The sequence below is a fragment of the Pseudophryne corroboree genome, chromosome 5 (genome assembly GCF_028390025.1).
Source record: "Pseudophryne corroboree isolate aPseCor3 chromosome 5, aPseCor3.hap2, whole genome shotgun sequence".
Taxonomy (NCBI): Eukaryota; Metazoa; Chordata; class Amphibia; order Anura; family Myobatrachidae; genus Pseudophryne; species Pseudophryne corroboree.
This window is the reverse complement of record NC_086448.1, coordinates 111,841,531-111,858,287: the sequence shown is the minus strand read 5'-3', so window position 1 is coordinate 111,858,287 and position 16,757 is coordinate 111,841,531. Positions and strand designations below refer to the sequence as shown.

The 16,757-nt window shown below is 49.3% G+C and overlaps 1 protein-coding gene across 8 annotated transcripts in view; it reads right to left on the bottom strand.

Moving 5' to 3' along the window:
* The window catches only part of MLLT10 (MLLT10 histone lysine methyltransferase DOT1L cofactor), a 385,956-nt gene that overhangs the window by 222,370 nt on the left and 146,829 nt on the right, over positions 1 to 16,757 (bottom strand). For all 8 annotated transcript variants that reach the window (XM_063921568.1, XM_063921569.1, XM_063921575.1 and 5 more), the window contains one exon: positions 2,550 to 2,643. In XM_063921568.1, coding sequence (XP_063777638.1) covers positions 2,550 to 2,643 — 94 coding nt within the window. The remainder of the gene's footprint in view (positions 1 to 2,549; positions 2,644 to 16,757) is intronic.

Sequence of the window (16,757 nt, the reverse complement as noted above, 5' to 3'; positions counted from 1 at the left end):
TACCGACACACCGCACACACACAGGGAATGCTCTAACAGAGGACAGGACCCACAAAAGCCCTTTGGGGAGACAGAGTGAGAGTATGCCAGCACACACCAGAGCGCTATATAATGCAGGGACTAACTGAATTATGTCCCCTATAGCTGCTGTTATATATACTGCGCCTAAATTTAGTGCCCCCCCTCTCTTTTTTACCCTTTTCTGTAGTGTAGACTGCAGGGGAGAGCCAGGGAGCTTCCTTCCAGCGGAGCTGTGAGGGAGAAATGGCGCCAGTGTGCTGAAGGAGATAGCTCCGCCCCTTTTTCGCGGACTTTTCTCCCGCTTTTTTATGGATTCTGGCAGGGGTAATTATCACATATATAGCCTCTGGGGCTATATATTGTGGTATTTTTGCCAGCCAAGGTGTTTTTATTGCTGCTCAGGGCGCCCCCCCCTAGCGCCCTGCACCCTCAGTGACCGGAGTGTGAAGTGTGTATGAGGAGCAATGGCGCACAGCTGCAGTGCTGTGCGCTACCTTGGTGAAGACTGATGTCTTCTGCCGCCGATTTTCAGGACCTCTTCTTTCTTCTGGCTCTGTAAGGGGGACGGCGGCGCGGCTCCGGGACCGAACACCAAGGCCAGTTCCATGTGGTCGATCACTCTGGAGCTAATGGTGTCCAGTAGCCTAAGAAGCCCAAGCTAGCTGCAAGCAGGTAGGTTCGCTTCTTCTCCCCTTAGTCCCTCGCTGCAGTGAGCCTGTTGCCAGCAGGTCTCACTGTAAAATAAAAAACCTAATTATATACTTTCTTTTTAGAAGCTCAGGAGAGCCCCTAGTGTGCATCCAACCTCGGCCGGGCACAAAATCTAACTGAGGCTTGGAGGAGGGTCATAGTGGGAGGAGCCAGTGCACACCAGGTGACCTAAAAGCTTTCTTTAGTTGTGCCCAGTCTCCTGCGGAGCCGCTATTCCCCATGGTCCTTTCGGAGTTCCCAGCATCCACTAGGACGTCAGAGAAACATTGTAGTAAATGAGGCGTCATATCATCTGGTTATTACATGCACATATTTAATATGAAAGTAGCTAGCTTCAACGCTACCGCATTCTTTTCACAATTGTTGCTTTCACGGGTTGTATATGATATGCTGGCGGTAAAAATACAGACCACGGCATCCCGATGGTGAGAATCCCCAATGCACCCTAACCGTCTCTCCCCGTAGCCTAACCCTAACCCTTCCCCCGCAGCCTAACCCTAACCATCAACATTGGTGCCTAAACCTAACCACTGCCTTCCTGCAGCCTAAACATAATCCACCCCCACCAACCAAACCCTAACCCGCCCTGGGGGTGCCTAATCCTAACCCCTTCCCCCCGCAGCCTATCCCTAATCATCCCCACTGGTATCTAAAGGCCCGTACACACTGGCCGATATATATCGGCCGTTCTCTTGAACGGCCGATATATCGCGGGTCCGTCGACCAGTGTGTACGGCAGATACGTCTGTGAACTCCGTCGTTCACAGACGTATCGCGTCGGCCCCGCAGCACAGCCGACGCCCAATATATCTACCGATATATTGGCGCGTCGCTGTGTGTGTACGGCGGTCGACCGTCTGCCCGTACACATGCTGCGGCGGCCGGCGGTGTACACGCCCGCCCAGTTCATGACGTCAGTCCCTGACGGATCGGGCAGTGTGTATGCACATCACACTGCCCGATCCGTCCATAGATATATCTGCAGATCAACTGATCTGCAGATATATCTTTCTAGTGTGTACCCACCTTAAGCCTACCCCCCCCCCCCCTTGCCGCAGCCTAAACATAACCCTCCCCCCCACCCCCGCAGCCCAACCCTAACCCACCCTGAGGGTGCCTAATAATAACCCCTTCCCCGCGCAGCCTAAACCTAATCCCGCACCCACCCCCCATTCGGGATTCCGGTGTTGGTATTTTGACTGCCGGGATAATGACCGGATCCCAGTTTCACTATACCCAAAACAAGGTTGCTCACTACAGTCACTAAACGTCCATTACTACCTGCCAAATATGCAGGTACGCAATACAATTACACATTTCTTTCATTATTAACCATCCTTCTGTGTTATTCATGGAAATAAAATGTAAAAATAGCGCTGTACAGCTGGGTAGCCATACTACAATCATACTGCCATATACACAGCACTTTACAAGGTGCTATATTAAACACTGACACATTTTGGTTTCATGCCTTAGTTATGCGTAGTCCCTCCAGTTAGGACAGTATACACAGAAAAATAAGTTCATGCACACACAGGTGTATATTCGTGCATCAGTCATATACTGAGACGCAAAGAAGCAGAAGCAGAGTTAGTGAGCACAGTGATGCGATTAAGCTGCGCTTACTGTACAATGGAAGATATCTCGGAGCTTGTAACCACAGATGTATGTGAGAGACCCATGTGTGCCACTCCTTACATAAACATTTCAGACTGGGCAAAACTGACAGCCATATGGGATCATTCATAACACAAACAGAAAAAATATCAAGTCACTGCACTAAAAAAATATTTAAACTAGAATGTTGACGTCCTTACCAGTTTGCTATAGTGGTATTTACAATAACCGCAGTACTGGACATTGTCTGCTCCATTCCCTTCCTCTTCACAAAGGAGCCCGGCAAACTGTGCACTGAAAGAACAAACACAAAACATCAGAACAGAACTAAATTCTCTGGTAACGTAACAAATGTGAGAATGGTATCCAACAAAAGGTTAACAAGAAAAGACCAAAAAAATTAAAAGGAAGGAAGCAAAGTGCACAGAAAATTCTGTTATCAATATTAATTCCCCAAATCAAAAGTAACATATTTACTGGAAGAGACATTTTCAGCAATGAGAACCCATAAGAGTTAAAAAAAACTTTGGCGTTTATTCATGAAGCAGTGAAAAGAATGGAGAAGTGAGCCAATGGAGAAGCTGCCCATGGCAAACCAATCAGCTACTACGTATAATTTGATAGAATGCGCTTAATAAATGTTACCTCAACACTGATTGGTCGCCATGGGAAACTTCTCCACTGGCTTACATCTCGACACTTTTCACTGCTTCATTAATAGACCCCTTAGGGGCCTTAGAAAGTGATAACGTACCAGCCAATCAGATCCTAAATGCCATGTTACAGTCTGTGTTTGAAAAATGACAAGAGTTGATTGGCTGGTAGTTGCTCTCTTTCTCTAAGGCTTAAGGCCCATACAGACGGGCCGATGCAGGAAGAGATGGGGCCGCGCATCGCTATCGCTGAGGGGGCTACACACGGAGCGATCATGCTGATATTCTAAGCAATCTAGTCAGATTGCTTAGAATATCGCTCCGTGAGTACCCCCCTTAAGTATATCTGCCCCATAATAAGATCAGAAGTACGATTTTGGAAGGAAATAAGGGATAATGATTATAATGTTTATTTATATAGCACTTTTCTCCAAAATGACTCAAAGCACTTTATATTTGCAAGAAATAACCCATAGTACAAAGGAGATAACCATCTTAGTCCCACTAAATGATTACAGCAGGTGAATATGAAAACATGAAGTACAGAGGACAAGTTACCCACAGAATCACCAGTTCCACATATCCCACCCACAAAAGTACATATGAGTCGGCTATCTTGTGTGCACTATATGGGCAGAATAATCTAGTATTACACTCTGGGGTGACAAAGTATGAAAATAAGAATTTACTTACCGATAATTCTATTTCTCGTAGTCCGTAGTGGATGCTGGGAACTCCGTAAGGACCATGGGGAATAGCGGCTCCGCAGGAGTCTGGGCACAAAAGTAAAGCTTTAGGACTACCTGGTGTGCACTGGCTCCTCCCCCTATGACCCTCCTCCAAGCCTCAGTTAGGATACTGTGCCCGGACGAGCGTACACAATAAGGAAGGATTTTGAATCCCGGGTAAGACTCATACCAGCCACACCAATCACACCGTACAACCTGTGATCTGAACCCAGTTAACAGCATGATAACAGAGGAGCCTCTGGAAAGATGGCTCACAACAACAATAACCCGATTTAGTTAACAATAACTATGTACAAGTATTGCAGACAATCCGCACTTGGGATGGGCGCCCAGCATCCACTACGGACTACGAGAAATAGAATTATCGGTAAGTAAATTCTTATTTTCTCTGACGTCCTAAGTGGATGCTGGGAACTCCTTAAGGACCATGGGGATTATACCAAAGCTCCCAAACGGGCGGGAGAGTGCGGATGACTCTGCAGCACCGAATGAGAGAACTCAAGGTCCTCCTCAGCCAGGGTATCAAATTTGTAGAATTTTGCAAACGTGTTTGCCCCTGACCAAGTAGCTGCTCGGCAAAGTTGTAAAGCCGAGACCCCTCGGGCAGCCGCCCAAGATGAGCCCACCTTCCTTGTGGAATGGGCTTTTACAGATTTTGGCTGTGGCAGGCCTGCCACAGAATGTGCAAGCTGAATTGTACTACAAATCCAACGAGCAATAGTCTGCTTAGAAGCAGGAGCACCCAGCTTGTTGGGTGCATACAGGATAAACAGCGAGTCAGATTTTCTGACTCCAGCCGTCCTGGAAACATATTTTCAGGGCCCTGACAACGTCCAGCAACTTGGAGTCCTCCAAGTCCCTAGTAGCCGCAGGCACCACAATAGGCTGGTTCAGGTGAAACGCTGACACCACCTTAGGGAGAAACTGAGGATGAGTCCTCAATTCCGCCCTGTCCGAATGGAAAATCAGATAAGGGCTTTTACAGGATAAAGCCGCCAATTCTGACACGCGCCTGGCCGAAGCCAGGGCCAACAGCATGACCACTTTCCATGTGAGATATTTTAAATCCACAGATTTAAGTGGTTCAAACCAATGTGATTTGAGGAACCCCAAAACTACATTGAGATCCCAAGGTGCCACTGGAGGCACAAAAGGAGGCTGTATATGCAGCACCCCCTTGACAAACGTCTGAACTTCAGGAACTGAAGCCAGTTCTTTCTGGAAGAAAATCGACAGGGCCGAAATTTGAACCTTAATGGACCCCAATTTTAGGCCCATAGACACTCCTGTTTGCAGGAAATGCAGGAATCGCCCCAGTTGAAATTCCTCCGTTGGGGCCTTCCTGGCCTCGCACCACGCAACATATTTCCACCAAATGCGGTGATAATGCTTTGCGGTCACATCCTTCCAGGCCTTGATCAGGGTAGGGATGACTTCCTCCGGAATGCCTTTTTCCTTCAGGATCCGGCGTTCAACCGCCATGCCGTCAAACGCAGTCGCGGTAAGTCTTGGAACAGACAGGGTCCTTGCTGGAGCAGGTCCCTTCTTAGAGGTAGAGGCCACGGGTCCTCTGTGAGCATCTCTTGAAGTTCCGGGTACCAAGTCCTTCTTGGCCAATCCGGAGCCACGAGTATAGTTCTTACTCCTCTCCGTCTTATAATTCTCAGTACCTTGGGTATGAGAGGCAGAGGAGGGAACACATACACTGACTGGTACACCCACGGTGTTACCAGTGCGTCCACAGCTATTGCCTGAGGGTCCCTTGACCTGGCGCAATACCTGTCCAATTTTTTGTTGAGGCGGGACGCCATCATGTCCACCTTTGGTTTTTCCCAACGGATTACAATCATGTGGAAGACTTCTGGGTGAAGTCCCCACTCTCCCGGGTGGAGGTCGTCCACCCCCGGAATGAACACTGCTGACAGTGCTATCACATGATTTTCCGCCCAGCGAAGAATCCTTGCAGCTTCTGCCATTGCCCTCCTGCTTCTTGTGCCGCCCTGTCTGTTTACGTGGGCGACTGCCGTGATGTTGTCTGACTGGATCAGCACCGGCTGACCTTGAAGCAGAGGTCTTGATAGGCTTAGAGCATTGTAAATGGCCCTTAGCTCCAGGATATTTATGTGAAATGATGTCTCCAGGCTTGACCACAAGCCCTGGAAATTTCTTCCTTGTGTGACTGCTCCCCAGGCTCGCAGGCTGGCATCCGTGGTCACCAGGACCCAGTCCTGAATGCCGAATCTGCGGCCCTCTAGAAGATGAGCACTCTGCAACCACCACAGGAGAGACACCCTTGTCTTTGGAGACAGGGTTATCCGCTGATGCATCTGAAGATGCGATCCGGACCATTTGTCCAGCAGGTCCCACTGGAAATTTCTTGCGTGGAATCTGCCGAATGGGATGGCTTCGTAGGAAGCCACCATTTTTCCCAGGACCCTTGTGCATTGATGCACTGACACTTGGCCTGGTTTTTGGAGGTTTCTGACTAGCTCGGATAACTCCCTGGCTTTCTCCTCCGGGAGAAACACCTTTTTCTGGACTGTGTCCAGGATCATCCCTAGGAATAGAAGACGTGTCGTCGGGATCAGCTGCGATTTTGGAATATTGAGAATCCAACCGTGCTGCCGCAACACTACTTGAGATAGTGCTACCCCGACTACCAACTGTTCCCTGGATCTTGCCCTTATCAGGAGATCGTCCAAGTAAGGGATAATTAAAACTCCCTTCCTTCGAAGGAGTATCATCATTTCGGCCATTACTTTGGTAAAGACCCGGGGTGCCGTGGACAATCCAAACGGCAGCGTCTGAAACGGATAGTGACAGTTCTGAGTGACTCCATCTTGAATCTGAACCTCTGTATGTAAGTGTTCAAGGATTTCAGATTTAAAATAGGTCTCACCGAGCCGTCCGGCTTCGGTACCACAAACAGCGTGGAATAATACCCCTTTCCCTGTTGCAGGAGGGGTACCTTGATTATCACCTGCTGGGAATACAGCTTGTGAATGGCTTCCAATACCGCCTCCCTGTCGGAGGGAGACGTCGGTAAAGCAGACTTTAGGAAACGGCGAGGGGGAAACGTCTCGAATTCCAAATTTGTACCCCTGAGATACCACCTGAAGGATCCAGGGGTCCACTTGTGAGTGAGCCCACTGCGCGCTGCAATTCTTGAGACAGGCCCCCACCGTGCCTGAGTCCACTTGTAAAGCCCCAGCGTCATGCTGAGGACTTGGCAGAAGCGGGAGAGGGCTTCTGTTCCTGGGAACTGGCTGTTTGCTGCAGCCTTTTTCCTCTCCCTCTGCCACGGGGCAGAAATGAGGAGCCTTTTGCCCGCTTGCCCTTCTGGGGCCGAAAGGACTGCGCCTGATAATACGGCGTCTTCTTATGTTGAGAGGCTACCTGGGGTAAAAATGTGGATTTCCCAGCAGTTGCCGTGGCCACCAGGTCTGATAGACCTACCCCAAATAACTCCTCCCCTTTATAAGGCAATACTTCCATATGCCTTTTGGAATCCGCATCACCTGACCACTGCCGCGTCCATAACCCTCTTCTGGCAGAGATGGACAGCGCACTTACTCTTGATGCCAGTCGGCAAATATCCCTCTGTGCATCACGCATATATAAAAATGCATCTTTTAAATGCTCTATAGTCAGTAATATACTGTCCCTATCTAGGGTATCAATATTCTCAGTCAGGAATTCCGACCAAGCCACCCCAGCACTGCACATCCAGGCTGAGGCGATTGCTGGTCGCAGTATAACACCCGTGTGAGTGTATATACATTTTAGGATATTCTCCTGCTTTCTGTCAGCAGGTTCCTTAAGGGCGGCCATATCAGGAGACGGCAGTGCCACCTGTTTAGACAAGCGTGTGAGCGCTTTATCCACCTTAGGGGGTGTTTCCCAACGTGCCCTATCCTCTGGCGGGAAGGGGTATGATGCCAATAACCTTTTAGGAATTATCAGTTTTTTTATCGGGGGAAACCCACGCTTCATCACACACTTCATTTAATTCCTCAGATGCAGGAAAAACTACAGGCAGTTTTTTCTCACCAAACATAATACCCTTTTTCGTGGTACTTGTATTATCAGAAATATGTAAAACATTTTTCATTGCCTCAATCATGTAACGTGTGGCCCTACTGGAAGTCACATTCGTCTCTTCATCGTCGACACTGGAGTCAGTATCCGTGTCGGCGTCTGTATCTGCCATCTGAGGTAACGGGCGTTTTAGAGCCCCTGATGGCCTTTGAGACGCCTGGACAGGCACAAGCTGAGTAGCCGGCCGTCTCATGTCATCAACCGTCTTTTGTAAAGAGCTGACACTGTCACGTAATTCCTTCCATAAGCCCATCCACTCAGGTGTCGACTCCCTAGGGGGTGACATCTCTATTACAGGCAATTGCTCCGCCTCCACATCATTTTCCTCCTCATGTCGACACAATCGTACCGACACACTGCACACACACAGGGAATGCTCTGATAGAGGACATGACCCCACTAGCCCTTTGGGGAGACAGAGGGAGAGTATGCCAGCACACACCAGAGCGCTATATATATACTGGGATAACCCTATAAAAAGTGTTTTTCCCTTATAGCTGCTGTTTTTATTATTACTGCGCCAAATTAGTGCCCCCCCCTCTTGTTTCTGTAGTGCAGGACTGCAGGGGAGAGTCAGGGAGACATCCTTCTAGCGGAGCGGTGAGGAAAAATGGCGCCCGTGTGCTGAGGAGATAGGCTCCGCCCCCTTCTCGGCGGACTTTTCTCCCGCGTTTTGCTGTATTCTGGCAGGGGTTAAAATACATCCATATAGCCCTGGGGGTTATATGTGGTGTATTTTCGCCAGCCAAGGTGTTTTTATTGCTGCTCAGGGCGCCCCCCCCCTAGCGCCCTGCACCCTCAGTGACCGGAGTGTGAAGTGTGCCTGAGGAGCAATGGCGCACAGCTGCAGTGCTGTGCGCTACCTTGTTGAAGACTGATGTCTTCTGCCGCCGATTTTCCGGACCTCTTCTTGCTTCTGGCTCTGTAAGGGGGCCGGCGGCGCAGCTCTGGGACCGGACTCCGAGGCTGGGCCTGTGTTCGGTCCCTCTGGAGCTAATGGTGTCCAGTAGCCTAAGAAGCCCAAGCTGGCTGCAAGCAGGCAGGTTCACTTCTTCTCCCCTTAGTCCCTCGATGCAGTGAGCCTGTTGCCAGCAGGTCTCACTGAAAATAAGAAACCTAAAACTAACTTTTTCTAAGAAGCTCAGGAGAGCCCCCTAGATTGCACCCTGCTCGGTCGGGCACAAAAATCTAACTGAGGCTTGGAGGAGGGTCATAGGGGGAGGAGCCAGTGCACACCAGGTAGTCCTAAAGCTTTACTTTTGTGCCCAGACTCCTGCGGAGCCGCTATTCCCCATGGTCCTTACGGAGTTCCCAGCATCCACTAGGACGTCAGAGAAAATCAAGATATCCAAAGAATAATCAGCGCCATGGATTGTTCATCCCACTTGATGATTAATGATAGAGAGGAAGGAGGTAGTCCTATCATTAGGCAAGGCATTGGCCATACAATTACTGGGGTGACGGGGGTACAGCACATGGTGAGAGGCTCTCAGTTCTGGCCTGTCCGTAGGGGGGATGCAGTTAATATGCCGGTGGTCAGGATACAGATGCCGGAATCCCAACTGCTGTCAATACAGACAGCGGAATCCTGGCTTACAGGGGCTATTCCCACTCGTGGGTATCCACGACACCCATAGAGTGGGAACAGAACCAGTGGCGAGCGCAACGAGCCCACAAGGGGCTCTTTGAGCTCGACCCGCTGCCGGCATAATGGCGGCCAGATGCCGTTGTCGATATACTGACGTCCAGCATCCCAACCGTTGGTAAATCATACTGTAGAGCATACAATATCAGCGTATAATATAATATGCGAGCCTGAGCTTCCATAAATTGTGCAAGACCTGTTTTTTGAGAAAGTTTACAAACACGGATACTATACGAAGACCCTTATTACATCAACTCTAATAGTGGTAACATTACAGGGTTATGTACAAGGTTTGTGTACACTCTGAGCATGCATTAACCTTTATAGGGAGCCGCAAGTGGTCCGTAAAAGTGCCAATACAGATACAATGCAAACATTGCACAATAAGTACAATGCTACAAAACCAATATAAACAGGACAGTAAATACATACACTTTTATGCAAATCCAGTCACCATAACTACCAAATAACGGGCCCAGCAGATAATGGCATAGTAAAGGGGGGTACTCAGAGCGATAATCTAAGCAATCTGACTAGATTGCTTAGATTTTAAGCATGATCTCTCCGTGTGTACCTCCCCACAGCAATAGCGATGCACAGCGCTATCGCTGATGCAAGATTGGCCTGCATGGGGGGTGAAATGAGCGCCCCCCCGCGCCCCGCACGCTCAGCACACATCGCACTATGCTGAGCTGGGAGAGATGTATGCTGAGCGGTTAGCTCAGCACATCTCTCTTCCCACATCTGCCCGTGCATACAGGCCTTAAGAAGAGGAAGAATAGGCCAGGACAGACTGCGCTGATTGTGAGAGCCCACAATCTATAGAGAGGCAGACAGAGGGGTACGTCAGTGTGCAAGGACAAAAAGGGCCTGCTTAGGATGCAAGCTACAACTGAAATATATATCAATGGGTTTTGAGACTTTTTGGTTTAAGAGGTCTCTTAAGTGCCTTCTAACCTCTGCAAGCAGCCTCAGCAACATCGTTTTACTAGCTAGTGAAAGTCCTGCAAATACAGTTAGTGCACTGAAAGTTATGTAAAGATGAATACAGGCCGGTGAAGTATTTATTTATTTATTTTTAATTGGAATGTCACTGTATTTAAAATAATAGGCCGAATCAGTGAAACAATAGCCACACCGTACAGATCTCAAGGGGCCACGGGTGGTACAAAAGGAGTCTGAATCCATAACATACCCTGAGTGAAAGTATGAACATCCGGTAGGGTAGCAATCTTTCTCTGAAACCAAACCGACAAGGCAGAAATGGGAACCTTGAGGGAGGCCAGACGAAGGCCTAAGTCCAGGCCCTGTTGTAGGAAGGCCAACAGTTTGACCGTACTAAATTTGAAAACGTCATGATTATGAGACGCGCACCAAGTAAAGTAAGAATTCCAGACCCTATGGTAAATTTGAGCAGAAGCCAGCTTACGGGCCTTCAACATAGTTTGAATGATCTAGCGAGAGGCCCTGCAGATCGGAGAACCAGTGCCGTCTCGGCCACGCTGGATCAATCAGAAGTAGGATTCCTCCTTCTTGCTTGAACTTCTGTATTACTCTGGGCAGGAGTGACACCGGCGGGAACGCGTACGGCAGCCGAAAGTTCCATGGAATTGCCAGAGCGTCCACGAATGCAGCATGAGGATCCCTTGTCCTTGCTCGAAGACCGGAACCTTGTGATTGTGTCGAAACGCCATCAGGTCCACATCTGGAAGGCCCCACTTGTCCACGAGAAATTGAAACACCTCTGGATGGAGGCTCCACTCTCCGGCGTGTACGTCCTGACGACTGAGAAAGTCCGCTTCCCAGTTTAGGACCCCCGGAATGAACACTGCGGATATGGCCAGCAGATGGCGTTCTGCCTACTGAAGAATTTGTGATACCTCCCTCATTGCCATGCGGCTTCTAGTGCCGCCTTGATGATTGATGCAAGCCACCGTGGTGGCGTTGTCCGATCGTACTTGAACAGATCTGTTCTGTATCAAATGCTGGGCCAGGTTCAGTGCACTGAACACCGCCCGCAGTTCCAGAATGTTTATTGGGAGTAGAGACTCCTCCTCGGTCCACCGACCCTGAAGGGAGTGTGGTTTCAACACCGCTCCCCAACCTCTCAGACTGGCATCTGTCGTCAGCAGGACTCAGTTGGATATCCAGAAAGGACGACCCCTGCTCAATCGATGGTCCTGAAGCCACCAGCTCAGTGATAGGTGGACCTCCGGAGACAAGGAGATAATTTGAGATCTGATCCGGTGAGGCAGGCCGTCCCACTTGGCAAGAATTAACTTCTGTAGAGGGAGAGAATGGAATGGAGCATACTCCACCATGTCGAAAGTCGATATCATGAGACCTAGCACTTGCATCGCCGAATGTATCGACACTTGCGGACGAGATAGGAAGCATCGAATCTTGTCCTGAAGCTTCAGGACTTTCTCCTGAGACAAGAACAACCGCTGGTTGTGAGTGTCCAATAAAGCACCCTGGTGCACCATGCTCCGAGCAGGAACCAGGGAAGATTTCTTCCAGTTGACTAGCCACCCGTGGGCTTTCATGAACTGGACAGTCAGATCTAGATGACGCAGGAGAATTTCTGTGGAATTTGCCAGGATCAACAAATCGTCCAGGTACGGCAGGATCCTGACTCCTTGACGGCGGAGTACAGCCGTCATTACTTTGGTGAAAACTTGCGGAGCCGTTGTCAAACCAAAAGGTAACGCCCGAAATTGGTAATGAAGGTTGCCCACCGCAAACCTCAGGTACTGGTGATGTGACATTGCAATAGGAATATGCAGGTAGGCATCCTGTATGTCCAGGGAGACCATATAGTCCCCAGGCTCCAAGGCCAGAACTATAGAGCGTAGAGTTTCCATATGAAACTTGGAGACCCCGAGATACTTGTTCAAGGACTTGAGATTGAGAATGGGCCGCGAGTACCTGTTCGGTTTCGGGACTAGAAACAGCGGTGAATAGTACCCCCTGCCTCTCTGAGCCAGTGGCACCTGTACTACCACTCCTGTGGTCAGGAGGGATTGTACTACTGAAGAGTGTTTGCCTTCACCGGGTCCAAAGGGACGTCTGTCAGGCAAAATCGATGAGGGGGACATTTCTTGAAGGATATGGCGTTACCTCGAGTGACGACTTCCCTTACCCAGGCATCTGAAGTGGTCTTCACCATTCCTGGGCAAAACCTAGAAGCCGGCCCCCCACCCTGGGGTCCCCCAGGGGGAGGCCCGTCCCGTCATGCGCCAGGCTTATCAGTTTTGGAAGCAGGCTGACGGGCAGCCCAGGCCCGCTTTGGTCTTGGCTTGGCAGGTTTTGAAGTACGAGCTTGTTTCGGGTACGCCTGACCTTTTGCTTTTCCTGGAGGACGAAAGGGCCGAGAGAAAGTACTTTAGCCTTCGGTGCAGAAGGAGCCGTATTTGGTAGGCAAGCTATTTTAGCAGAAGCCAGGGTCAGCCACAATCTTATTGAGGTCTTCTCCAAAAAGAATGTTTCCCTTAAAAGAAAGCACCTCCAGGGTTTTCTTAGAATCCATATCCACCGACCAGGACCTCAACTAAAGGATACGTCGAGCCAAGATGGACGTAGTGGCAGCCTTGGCCGCCAGCACCCCGGCATCGGAAGCCGCCTCCTTAAGGTAAAGAGAAGCCGTGGCAATATATGAGAGACATTGTCTAGCATGATCAGAAGGTAGCTCCGCCTCCAGCTCCTGAGCCCATGCTTCAACAGCCCATGTCGCTGCAATGGTTGGTCTATGCACAGCCCCCATTAGGGTATAAATCGCTTTCAAACACCTCGCCACACGTCTATCCGTCTGTTCCTTCAGAGAGGTGACGGTAGTCACTGGCAGAGCTGAGGAAACTACCATGCGTGCACCATGAGAATCTACAGGCGGAGGAGTTTCCCAATTTTTACATAGTTCCGCAGAGAGGATAGCGAGCCAACAGTCTCTTATGCGGTGTGAATTTTGTTCACGGATTTTCCCAGGATTCCTGACGTACTGTATGTCAGCCAGGTGTTGAGAATGAGGTAAAACTTGTTTAACCACCTTCTTACGTTTAAATCTGTCCGGATTTTTAGAGAGAGCCGCAGGCTCAGGTTCATCAGAGACTTGAAGAATGAGCCTGATAGCCTCAATCAAATCAGGGACATCCACCAGTGACTTCCCTTCCCCATCAAAAGCATCAGAGTCAGTGTCTGTGGGGACAGTATATGCACCATCCTGCTCAGAGGATGTATCCGGAACAGCGGTGGATTGTGAGGAAGTAGCGTCCCATTTGGAAGAAGTCTTAGGTGGGCGACAGTGAGACTTATTTTTAGTCAGCGATCGGTTCAAGTGCTGTAACGGAGATGAGATTTGATCTGCCCATGGCGGATTGACTGCAGGGATCATAAACTGCTGCACTGGCATAGGAGGTCCCACAGGGGGCATAAGTTTTGTTACCAGCGTATTTAATAAAGTGGAGAAGGTAGCCCAAGGTGGGTCATTATTGGCCCCCGTTGCTACAGACCCACTGGGAGGTAAGGAACCCCCAGAACCTGAACTCTCTGCTGCCATGTTTTCCTCAGAAGTGTCTGCAGGATCACCTCCACGCAATGTGGGAGAAGCCCCAGTTCTGTTGCCCCGTGTAGATGACATAACGATAAGCTCAATAACAGGCAACCTAGTGCAATATTAGCAGCAATATACCTAGCAGGAACTCCCAGTGTAGTGTCAGCACAAACCGGAAATCCAAGAGATATATGGGGACTATAAAATCACAGAGAAAAATACACAATAAGTATATCTTGTAAAATACCTATATCAGTTAGTAAACCTGATGCACTTAGCCCCCTCAGGTTACAGAATATAGGAGTAGCAAGCGGAGTGAAATACACAAGATGGAAGCCACACAGCAGCTACATTCACACACACACATATAGTCACAAATGTACAATGCAGAAGTTATACCAAACAATAAAACTGCACTGGACTAGCAATACACAGTAGATTTAGCAAAACACTGTAAATACTGGATGTATATCACAGGGTGTTTGTACCACACAACCCTGACTGTATGCACTCTTTCTTAAGTATTCTACCTGTCAGTGGACAGTGTTAGTTAAGTGTCCTGTAAAATGCACAGAGTTGACAATCAGGCGGCTTTACAGAGGAGGACTTGCCCAAGCAGTCCCAGGAACAGCGCAGCTCCGTGTAATGGAGGCTGACAGGGAGTGAGGGAGAGAAATGCAGCTCCAGGGCGGGAACATTTACCCAAATGGCGCCCTGGGGCTGGGGGAGGGGCTACAGGTTAGGCCTTATCCCCCTGCTGGCTTCCCCACTGGGCGCAGCGGGCTGCAATGAGACGGGTTTTAACAGAGACAAAAAAAAAAAAAAAACACCTGTGCCCTGTGTCCCGGAGGCTAGTGGAGCAGCTGCCCCATAGTGTCCAAGCCAGCGCGCAATTCCCAGCTCCCACGGCAGCGCCGGATCACGATTACAGCGGGCCAAAGAGACCCCTTACCTTCCCATTGAACACGGCCACGCGATCCAGGAGACAGCGGCGAGTGTGTGACTAATCAAGAAGAACACCGGAGCCTCCGCTGTAGTTACCCGGCAACCAGGGCGCGGGAGTATACAGCGCTGCTGGGGGAGTGATGGAGCTGCAGCAGGGGATGTCTGACTGACATCTAACACTGCTGCAGCCCTTGAAGTCTTCAATTATTCTTTTCTCTTCTAAAAAATAGCTTTTCTTAGGGCTGCAGGAGCAGCCCCCCTGTTGTATGCCGGCTTACTGCATGGCACCAACTTACAAACTGAGCTCCTGTGCACGGAGGCGGGGTTATAGAGGATGCGGCGCTGTGCATCTTGGGAACAGTCAAAGATTTGAGCCTGTTGGTGCCTCGGATCAAGATCCTACTCTACTCCCCGATGTTAATCCTTGTGGAGCCTAGTGTACCCCGCAGCAGAAATAATCTTGAAAACCTGTATACTGCGCACTTGCAACAAGCGATAAACCCAGGAGTCCGAGTCTGTTTGGTACAGTCACTACTCACAAAATGTGACAGAATATTCTTTGGTAAAGGCTCTAAGGAGCCGAAACGTGTCAATGAGGAACACTGGATTCCTGTTCCCGGGAGGTACCATAGACGCCTTATAAACAAGACTTGGTGTTCATAATACACCTTCACCAGAGGTACACTGCCAGGCATGTGCTTTTATCTTTTCCTGTTCTAATAAAAAATTGAATTACACTATCAGAACCCTCCCGTTTTCTCTACATGTATCTGAGGTGAAGAACCCTACTTCTGGAATCAGAACTGAAGAGAGGGAGGAAAATTTACCAACTCATTGTGAATTTTAAGAACAAGGAAAAGTTTACTGTTGGACTATTTCTGAACTGTATATGTTTTATTCAGAATAACTGTAGAGACCTATCCTCATTCCTTCGAAATACGTGAGAGATTTGATGTTTGTGACTTGGCAAAAAATAAGATTTTACTCACTGGTAAATCTATTTCTCGTAGTCCGTAGTGGATGCTGGGACTCCGTAAGGACCATGGGGAATAGCGGCTCCGCAGGAGACTGGGCACAACTAAAGAAAGCTTTAGGACTACCTGATGTGCACTGGCTCCTCCCACTATGACCCTCCTCCAGACCTCAGTTAGGATACTGTGCCCGGAAGAGCTGACACAATAAGGAAGGATTTTGAATCCCGGGTAAGACTCATACCAGCCATACCAATCACACCGTATAACTCGTGATACTATACCCAGTTAATAGTATGAAATTGAACTGAGCCTCTCAACAGATGGCTCAACAATAACCCTTTAGTTAGGCAATAACTATAAACAAGTATTGCAGACAATCCGCACTTGGGATGGGCGCCCAGCATCCACTACGGACTACGAGAAATAGATTTACCGGTGAGTAAAATCTTATTTTCTCGGACGTCCTAAGTGGATGCTGGGACTCCGTAAGGACCATGGGGATTATACCAAAGCTCCCAAACGGGCGGGAGAGTGCGGATGACTCTGCAGCACCGAATGAGCAAACTCTAGGTCCTCCTCAGCCAGGGTATCAAACTTGTAGACTCTTGCAAAAATTTTTGAACCCGACCAAGTAACAGCTCGGCAATTTTGTAAAGCCGAGACCCCTCGGGCAGCCGCCCAAGAAGAGCCCACTTTCCTCGTGGAATGGGCTTTTACAGATTTAGGGTGCGGCAGTCCATCCGCAGAACGTGCAAGTTGAATCATGCTACAGATCCAGCGAGCAATAGTCTGCTTAGA